Raw genomic sequence first — 10,666 nt, forward strand, 5'->3', positions numbered from 1 at the left:
GAATTCGTCTCTTTGGTTTGAAAATTGAACTGTTTTGTCGAAAATTCGATTTATTTTTAATGAAAATTATTATTTTTAAATTGCAGATTAGTGTTTTTAACTGAAAATTTTTACTATTCGATTTTTCGATGAATATTGATTTTTTTTGGTTGAAAATTCAATTGTTCATTAAAAATTCATCTAAACATTTTTTTATTAAAAGTTTACCATTTTTCAAAGATAAAATTTATATAATTTGTTTAAAATTTGTCTTCTTTTATAGAAATATCAACTATTTGGTATAAAATATATGTATTTTATTAACAATTTGCCTTTTTTTATATAAAAAAAAAAGAATTTTTTGTTTAAAAATGCAACTGTATAGTTGAAATTATTTTTTGTTGAAAACTCGAGTTAAAATATAATTTTTTAACTGCAAATTTAACGATTTTTTCAAATTCAACTAATTTTTTCGCAAATTAAGTTCTTATCCTCGGGTTAAAGTATAATTTTATTATCTGAAAAGTTAAGTATTTTGTTAAAAATTCCAATTCTCGGGTTGAAAATCGGCCTTTTTCTTTTTATTAATAATTAATTTTTTTATTGAAAATGTATATATTTTATTAAAAATTCAACTAATTTCTTAAAAATTTACTTTTTTGTTGAAAATGCTTATTTTTGGGTTAAAAAGTCGTTTTTTGTTGTTAAAAATGAATTTTTTATTGAAAATGTTTATATTTTATTAAAAGTTCAACTAATTTATTGAAAATTAACTTTTTTGTTGAAAACTCCGATTCTCGACTTAAAATATAATTTTTGTTCAGAAAATTTAAATATTTTGTTTTATTAAACTAATTTGTCAAAAATTAACTTTTTTGTTGAAAATTCCTTTTATGGAGTTAAAAATTTAATTTATGGTTTTAAAAATTAATTTTTCAATTGAAAATTGGTATATTTTATTAAAAATTCAACTTATTCGTTGAAAACTATTTTTTTTTTGTGAAAATTCTTATTCTCGGGTTAAAAATTTAATTTTGTTTTTGAAAACTCGTTTTTTTGTTGTTAAAAATTAATTTTTTCATTGAAAATGTATATATTTTATTAAAAATTCAACTAATTTGTTAAAAATTTACTTTTTTGTTGAAAATGCTTATTCTTGGGTTAAAAATTCGTTTATTTTTTGTTGTTAAAAATTAATTTTTTTATTGAGAATGTATATATTTTAATAAAAATTCAACTTATGTCTTAAAAATTTACTTTTTTGTTGAAAGTGCTCATTTTTTGGTTAAAAAGTCGTTTTGTTGTTGTTAAAAATTAATTTTTTTTATGAAAATGTTTATATTTTATTAAAAGTTCAACTAATTTGTTAAAAATGAACTTTTTTGTCAAAAACTCCGATTCTCGACTTAAAAGATAATTTTTTTTCAGAAAATGTAAGTATTTTTTTTTATTAAACTAATTTGTCAAAAATTAACTTTTTTTGTTGAAAATTCCTTTTACGGGGTTGAAAATTGGATTTGTTTTTAAAAATGAATTTTTCAATTGAAAATTGATATATTTGATTAAAAATTCAACTTATTTGTTGAAAACTAACTTTTTTGATGAAAATTCTTATTCTCGGGTTAAAGTATAATTATTTTTATCTGAAAATTTAAGTGTTTTGTTAAAAATTACTACTCTCGGGTTTAAAATTCGCCTTTTTCTTGTTATTAATAATTAGTTTTTTATTTGTAAACGTTTATATTTTATTAAAAATTCCAATAATTTGTTGAAAATTCTTATTCTTGGGTTAAAAATTTATCTGCTTTAGTAGAGCATTTAAATTTTTTGTTAAAAATTCTCTTTTTGTGGTTAAAATTAAGTTTTTAATTGAACATTTTATATTTTATTTGAATTTCTATTACTTTGTTAAAAATTACTATTATCGGATTAAAAAATAATGATTTTATTGAAATTTTTTATATTACATTAAAATTTCAAATATTTTGTTCAAAATTAAATTTTTTTGGTTAAAAACTCTAGTTAAAATATAATTTTTTTATCTGCAAATTTAACGATTTTTTTTTATTCAACTAATTTTGTCGAAAATTAAGTTTTTTGTTGAAAATTCCTAACATGGGGTCAAAACTGTAATTTTTATTGTTAAAAAATCGTTTTGATTTGTTGCTAAAATCTAATTTTTCAATTGAAAATTTGTATATTTTATTCTAAATTCTAATAATTTTTTGAAAATTAACTTGTTCGTTGAAAATACTTATTCTCGGGTTAAAAATTTGTTTTTGTTTTTGAAAACTCGTTTTTTGTGGTTAAAAATTAATTTCTTTATTGATCATGTTTATATTTTGTGGAAAATTCAACTAATTTGTTAAAAAATTTTATTCTTGGGTTACAAATTATATATTTTTGTAGAAAAATCGTATTTTTGGCTTAAAAATTCAACAATTTGGTAGAAAATTTTACATTGGGTAGAAAATTTATCTGATTTAGTGAAGTATTCAATTTTTTTTGGTTAAAAATTCGCTTTTTTTGTTAAATCCGGCTATTTTAATTTTTAATTGAAATTTTATTAAAAGTTCAACTACTTTGTTGAAAATAATTATTAATAATTCATTTTTTTAACTGAAAAGGTAACTATTTGATTTTTGATTAAAAAATTATATTTTTTAGTTAAAAAATCAACTATTTGGTAGGAAATATAAGTGTTTTGTTAAGAATTTGTCTTTTTGACAGAAAATCGACTTTTTGTTGTTAAAAATTCAACTTCGTCTTTTTTTAGTTCAATTAAACTGATTTTTATTTAAAATTAAAAACCATTTTTGTTTAAATATCAACTATTCCATTTTTTGTGGAAAATTAGTACTTTATTCTTAAAAATTCAACTGTTTTGCAGAGAATTCGCCTCTTTAAGTAGAAAATTGAATTCATACAATTTGTATGAAAATACTGTCTTTAGTGGTTTTTTTTTTTTTTTTTTTTGAAGTCCGAGGCCTGTAAATTCGTTAAAAAACACAAATGTTTTATTTAAACAATTATAAATACCTGTAGCACCCGGAATTGTGATATAATCCGTGGCATGATTTGGAGATGCCTCATCAATCGACATTGGAGACATCTCAAAGCCAATGCCCAAAGATTCCATTGAGCTTGGACTAAAATTTCCAGCGTTGCTCATTTGTGTCGGTCCTAAATTAAAAAAAAATAGTAAACAAAAAATGGTATTTTCTTGAAGGTTTTACTCAAATTCTGAACAAAAATTTCCTGAAAATTTCAGATTTTTTTCAAGTATCTCAAGATTTAAAGTTTTTAAAAATTCAACTCAGAATATGTATATTATTTCTTGAATTTTTTATAAACAATAGTTCTTTGAAGTCCTTTTAAATATCTGAATGTGGAAAAAATTTAAAATAGTAATTTTTTAATGGGACAAGTTTCCAAGAATTTAATTAGTATGTTTAATTTCGAAAACCTTGACAAATTACATTGGAAGATATTCTTAAATATATTATCGTTAAATAATTAAATAAATAATACTAAAAACATAACTACTTCTTGAAATTTAATCTATTCTTATAAGTAAAATTAATGAGAATACTATATTAGATTTAATTAAAGACGCTTGAGATTCCTAAGATTTCAAGTAAAAAATATTTCATTTTCAACAAGATGAAATAATTTTTAACAAAAAAGTTAAATTTTCAATCAAGAAGATTGATTTTCTATTAAAAAATACGAATTTTCAAATAAATATTTGAATATTAAACTGAAAATAATATATTTTCTACTAAAAATGGAACAGTTAAATTTTCAATCAAAGGATACATTTTTAATTAAAATTATAATTTTTCGACAGGAATAGTTGAATTTTCAACCAAAAATTTCAATTTTAAACCTAAAAGGTTCATTTCTCTACCAAAAAAGAGGAATTTTCAAGAAAAAAATTAACTTTCAAATAAACAGTGGAACTTTCAACAAAAACATAAATTTTGAACCAGGAAGATAAATTTTCTGTTGAAAAAAAAATCACCAAAAAAAAACATGAATTAATTTTTTGGGAATTAATTTTTTTGGTTGATTTGTCTTTTTTGTTAGAAAATTAATCTTCTTAGTGAGAAATTCATACATTTATATTTGGTTAAAAAATTATGTATTTAATTAAAATATCGTCCTTTCGTCCTTAAATTGAAAATTAATTCTTGAAATTAAACATTTTACTCCACTGTTGGTTCAAAATTGATATATTTTTTATTTATAAATGGAACTATTTAGTTAAAAATTTTTAGAAACAAAACAGACATAAACTAAAAATTAATCAACTAAAATTTGGACTAACATCACATCCATTGTTCAAACTATTTAGATGAAAATTTATGTAGTTTTTGAAAATTCTTATATTTTGCTCTAAAATTCAACAATTTAAAAAAAATCAACTATTCGGTTAAAAATGTATTTATTTTGTTGCAAATTCATCTTTTTCTTGCAAAAAATAAGTTTTTTTGTTTAAATACAATTATTTGATTGAAAATCAATGTGTTATAGTATAGGATTTTTTTGGTTGAAGATTTATAATTTTATGTAAAAATTAGTTTTGGTGTTATAGATTATTTATTTTAACTGTAAAATTGATCTATTTCGTTGAAAATTAACTTTTATGTTGAAAATTCCTATTCCAATACCAAAAATTGTAATGTTCTGTAGAAAATTCGTCAAAACTACACAATTTTTTGTTGAAATTAATCTTTTCTAGTTTAAAAATGTAACAATTTAGTTTAAACAATTTAGAATTGGTAAGAAAATAAACTGAAAATTAATCAAATAAAATTTGGACTAATAATACATCCACTGCTCAAACTATTTAGTTGGAAATTTATATAATTTGTTGAAAATTCGTATTTCTTGATAGAAAATTAATCTTCTTAGTTAAAAACTCAGCTTTTTCGTTGAAAATTTAACTATTTATTGAACAATTTAACTGTTTTGTTGAACATTCATCATTTTAGTTTGAAAATTCATCTCTTTCTGTTAGGTCACCTTTTATTAAAATTACAACTTTCGGATTAAAAATTAAACTTTTTCAGTTGAAAACTAAAACTTTTTTGGTGAAAATTCAACTGTTTTATAGAAAATATTTGAAAGAAAGTATTTGGTTAAAAAATTTTTTTATTAGTAAAGTCCACCTGTTTTTAGTTTTAAAAAAAAAACTTATTTTTGTTCAAATATAAACTATCACAATTTTTGTCGAAAATCCACCTTTCTAGTTGAAAAATCAACTCCTGGGTTGAAGCTTGTATTTTTTTTAAATTTATAATATTTCAGTTAAAAATTGTTTTATTTTTTGTTAAAGATAATTTTTTTGAGTGAAAATTTAATTTAATTGTTGAAAATTTACCTCTTTTAAAAAAGTAAACAGTTTTTTATAAAAAATGGATGAAAATTATTCTGCTTTTGTTGAAGATTCAAGTATTTTGTTAAAAATTCGTTTTTGTTGCTTAAATCCAATTGTTTTTAATTTTTAATTAAAATCTTTTTCTGTTGAACATTCAACTCGTTGGTTAAAAGTTTAACTACTTTCTCAAAGGGTTAATTTTTTTAGTTAATGATTCATAATTTTAGATAAAAGTTCATTTCTTTTGCTAAAAATTAATTTTTTAACGTGAAAAATAATTATTTTGTTGAAAATTAACTTTTTCTGTTAAAAATTCAACAATTTGGAAAAAAATTAAACTCTTTTGTCGAAAAGTCGTTTGTAGAAAACTATTTTTTTCGTTAAAAATTAACATGTTTGATTCAAAGCTCATTTTTGTCGGTTAAATTAATTTGTTTAATATTTTGAACTAAAACCTATTCTTGTTGAAATACTAACTATTAAAATTTGTATTTGAAAATTAATCTTTTTAGGTAGTGAATTCAACGCTATGTTTGAATTTTGAACTACTTTATTAGATATAATTTTAGTTTGAAAATCTGTTTTTTATTTTTGTCAAGAATTAATTTCTTTAACTGAAAATTTAAGTATTTATTTGAAACCTCAATTAATTTGTGAAAAATTAACTTTTTCTTATTGCAATTTCAACTCTTTTATAGACAATTAGTATTTTCGGCTCTAAAATTCAAAAATTTAGAAGAAAATTTAACATTTGGTTGAAAGTAACAAAATATATTTGTTAAATCCAGCTATTTTAATTTTTAATTCAAAATTTTTGTAATATCAAATATCACACTTTTTAAGTTTTTTAAGTTTAAGTATTTTATTGAAAATTTTACGAATTTGTATAAAATTTACTTTTTTGTTAAAAATTGTTTATATTTCATTTAAAATTCAACTAATTTTCTGAAAATTAACTTTTTTCCTGAAAATTCCTATTATCGAGTTGAAAATTAATTTGTTACTTAACATTTTTTAAATTATATTAAAAATTCTACTAATTTATTAAAAATTAACTTTTTTGTTGAAACCCCTGATTCTCGACTTAAAATATAATTTGTTTATTAGAAGATTTAGTTTTTTTAAATTCAATTAATTTGTCAAAAATTTAATTTTTGTTGTTAAAAATTAATTTTTCGATTGAAAATTAATTTTTGTTGTTAGAAATTAATTTTTCAATTGAAAATTTGTATACTTTATTAAAAATTGAATTAATTTGTTGAAAACTATCTTTTTTCATTAAAATTATTGTTCTCGCGTCAAAGTATAATTTTATGATCTGAAAATATTAGTATTTTGTTAAAAATTCCTATTCTCGGATTGTAAAATTAGTTTTTTTTCTTTTTGTTACAAATTTTTAAATTGAAAAAGTTGATATTTTAATGAAAATTCAACTAATTTGTTGAAAATTGACTTTTTTGTGGAAAATTCTTATTCTGGGGTTAAAAATTTAATTTTGTTGTTAGAAATTCGTTCTTTTTGTTGTTGTTAATTAATTTTTTTTGAAAATGTTTATATTACATTAAAAGTTCAACTAATTTGTTGAAAATTCTCAATCTTGGGTTAAAAATTTAATATTTTTGTAGAAAAATCGTATTTTTGGCTTAAAATTCAAAGATTTTGGTTGAAAATTTAGGATTGAAAATTTAGCTTATTTAGTAAAGTATTCACGTATTTTGTTAAAAATTCGCTTTTTTGGTTAAATCCAGCTATTTTAATTTTTAATTCAAAACTTTTGTAATATCAAATATCACGCTTTTTAAGTTTTTTAAGTTTAAGTATTTTATTAAAAATTTTACTAAATTGTCTAAAATTTACTTTTTTGTTAAAAATTGTTTATATTTTATTTTTAATTCAACGAATTTTCTGAAAATTAACTTTTTTCCTGAAAATTTCTATTATCGAGTTGAAAATTAATTTCTTACTTAAAATTTTTTAAATTATATTAAAAATTCTACTAATTTGTTGAAAATTAACTTTTTTCTTGAAAACCCTGATTCTCGACTTAAAATATAATTTGTTTATTAGAAGATTTAGTTTTTTTTAATTCAATTAATTTGTCAAAAATTTAAATTTTGTTGTTAAAAAATCGTATTTTGTTGTTAAATATTAATTTTTCAATTGAAAATTTGTATATTTTATTAAAAATTGAATTATTTTGTTAAAAAATAAATTTTTTGATCAAAATTATCGTTCTCGCGTTAAATTATAATTTTATGATCTGAAAATATAAGTATTTTGTAAAAAATTCCTATTCTCGGATTGTAAAATTAGTTTTTTTTCTTTTTGTTACAAATTTTTAATTGAAAAAGTTTATATTTTAATAAAAATTCAACTAATTTGTTGAAAATTGACTTTTTTGTGGAAAATTCTTATTCTGGGGTTAAAAATTTAATTTTGTTGTTAGAAATTCGTTCTTTTTGTTGTTGTTAATTAATTTTTTTTGAAAATGTTTATATTACATTAAAAGTTCAACTAATTTGTTAAAAATTCTCATTCTTGAGTTAAAAATTTAAGATTTTTGTAGAAAAATTGTATTTTTGGTTGAAAATTTATCAGATCTAGTAAAATATTGAACTATTTTATTAAAAATTCGCTTTTTTGCTTAAATCCAGATATTTTAATTTTTACTTCAAATTTTTTTTGTAATATCAAATATCATACTTTTTTGTTTAAAATTTAACTCCTTGCTTGTAACTTGAACAACTTTTTAAAGAATTCATTCTTTTGGTTAAAAATTTATCATTTTATTTTAAAATTTGTTTTTTTGTTTTTTACTTGTTAAAATATAATTTTATTATCTGAAAATTTAAGTATTTTATTGTAAACTCTACTAATTTGTCTAAAATCAACTTTTTTGTTGAAAATTCCGATTTTCGGGTTAAAAATTTAGTTTTTGTTGTTAGAAATTCGTTTTTGGTTTAAAATTAGGTTTTTAATTGAAAATGGTTGTTTTTTATTTAAAATTCTACTAATTTGTTGAAAATTAACTTTTTTGTTGAAAATCCTGATTCTCAACTTAAAATATAATTTGTTTATTAGAAGATTTATTTTTTTTAATTCAAAAAATTTGTCAAAAATTTAATTTTTGATGTCAAAAATTAATTTTTAATTTAAAATGTTTATATTACATTAAAAGTTCAACTAATTTGTTGAAAATTCTCATTCTTGGGTTAAAAATTTTATATTTTTGTAGAAAAATCGTATTTTTGGCTTAAAATTCAAGAATTTGGTTGAAAATTTATCTGATTTAGTAAAATATTCAAGTATTTTATTAAAAATTCGCCTTTTTGGTTAAATCCAGACATTTTAATGTTTAATTCAAATTTCTTTTTGTAATATCAAATATCATACTTTTTTCTTTAAATTTTAACTCCCTGGTTGTAACTTGAACAACTTTTTAAAGAATTCATTCTTTTGGTTAAAAATTTATCATTTTATTTTAAAATTTGTTTTTTTTTGCTTTTTGAAACATAATTTTATTATCTGAAATTTTAAGTATTTTATTGTAAACTCTACTAATTTGTCTAGAATTAACTTTTTTGTTGAAAATTCCGATTCTCGGGCTAAAAATGTAGTTTTTTTTGTTAAAAATTCGTTTTTGGTTTAAAATTAGGTTTTTAATTGAAAATGGTTGTTTTTTATTTAAGATTCTACTAATTTGTTGAAAATTAACTTTTTTATTCAAAATTCCGATTGTTCAGTTACAAATTAATTTTCCTAATTGAAATTTTTTATATTCCATTCAAAATTCAAATTAGTCGAAAATTAACATTTTTGTTGAAAATTCCTATTATGGGATTTAAAATGTGATTTTTGTTGTTAAAAAAACGTTTTTTTGTTGTTAAAAATTAATTTTTCAATTGAAAGTTTGTATATTTTATTGAAAACTCAAATAATTTGTTTAAAAACAAACTCTTTTGATGAAAATTCTTAATCTCGGGTAAAAGTATAATTTTATGATCTAGATAATCAAGCTTTTTTTTTTTTAAATGCCTATTCTCGGGTCAAAAATTCATTTTTTGTTGTTAAAAATTAATTTTTAAATTAAATACGTTTATATTTTATTAAAAGTTCAACTAATTTGTTGAAAATTCTTATTCTTGGGTTAAGAATTTAATATTTTTGTAGATAAATCGTGTTTTTGGCTTAAAAATTCAACATTTTTGTATAAAATTAAACTTTTTTATAGAGACTGGTTTTTTCAGATTAAATTATTTTGGATTTAAAATGAAAATCTTTTTGTTTGTAAAATTCACTCTGTTGAAATAATGTTATAAAAGTTCATTCTTACGCGCATGTATTTTTTGATTAAAAATTACTTTTAACCTAAAAATTTAAGAGAATCGTTAAAAATGAACTTTTTTTGTTAAAAATTCATACTCAAGGGCTGAAAATTTAACTGTCTGTTGAAACTTTTTTTAATAAAAATTAGTTCTCGCAATTGAAAATTTATCTACTCCCTTTTCGGTTAAAAACTGGACATTTTATATTAAAAATTCACTTATTTATTCAAAAATTCACATTAAAAACGTAAAAACACTTCAATACAACTTCCGAATGTAATGAAAACTAAATAAAATTCGTCAGAATTTAAAGTGCTGCGCAGTATTGTCAATCTGAAAGGGTTGTTTGTTTGCCTTGAGCTAACCTCACCTAACCTAAAAATGACGACTCACGTCAAGACAAAACAATTTAAAAAAGGAATAAAAACTACCATATTGATAAAAGTCACAATATTTTTGTTCGACCTGTTGATAAATCATTCCCGTTTCAAACATTTCCGGCCTTTTCCATTCGTTTTTTAATAACTTTTTGCCGAAACACTGCCGCTCGACAAGAACACACGAGATCAGAAAAATTCTTACAGATACGGCTTAAGGGATAAAATAACGGCACCAATGGAAGATTTTAAAGAGATGAGAAGAAAATAATTAAAATCGATCTTCTCCGCATACTCACCGAACAATAACTATTTTTGTTTCCTCAAATACACTTATATGTCATTCTTCTAACACTGTTAAGCACGGCAGGTTCTTCCCCGAGTTCTGACTGTGTGTTTCGGTGTATAACTTGAAGCCAACCAATCAAAAGACTTGATTCTCGCTGGGCTCGTTGGTGAGTTTTACACAATCGCAAGGAACGTATTTCACGAGAATGAGCATTCGTCGAACGAAATCAGAAGATTTCCTGTTTCGCCTTTCATTTGTTGTCAGAAAGAAACATATTTATAAAGTTATGCATTATTATTGTGGTTTCATGGAG

General features: G+C 20.5%; 1 protein-coding gene across 4 annotated transcripts in view; it reads right to left on the reverse strand.

Annotated features, from left to right (window-relative positions):
• Positions 1 to 10,444, reverse strand: part of LOC117178046 (nuclear factor NF-kappa-B p100 subunit) — a 79,428-nt gene extending 68,984 nt beyond the window's left edge. For 3 of the 4 annotated variants that reach the window (XM_033369251.1, XM_033369248.1, XM_033369252.1), the window contains exons 1-2: positions 10,364 to 10,444; positions 3,019 to 3,162 (exon numbers count right to left, since the gene is read on the reverse strand). In XM_033369251.1, the coding sequence (XP_033225142.1) occupies positions 3,019 to 3,072 (54 nt within the window). In that variant the 5' untranslated portion in view covers positions 3,073 to 3,162; positions 10,364 to 10,444. The other variant, XM_033369250.1, reaches the window with a different exon arrangement.
• Positions 10,445 to 10,666: the final 222 nt, after the last annotated feature.

This window comes from Belonocnema kinseyi, chromosome 8 (genome assembly GCF_010883055.1).
Source record: "Belonocnema kinseyi isolate 2016_QV_RU_SX_M_011 chromosome 8, B_treatae_v1, whole genome shotgun sequence".
NCBI lineage: Eukaryota > Metazoa > Arthropoda > Insecta > Hymenoptera > Cynipidae > Belonocnema > Belonocnema kinseyi.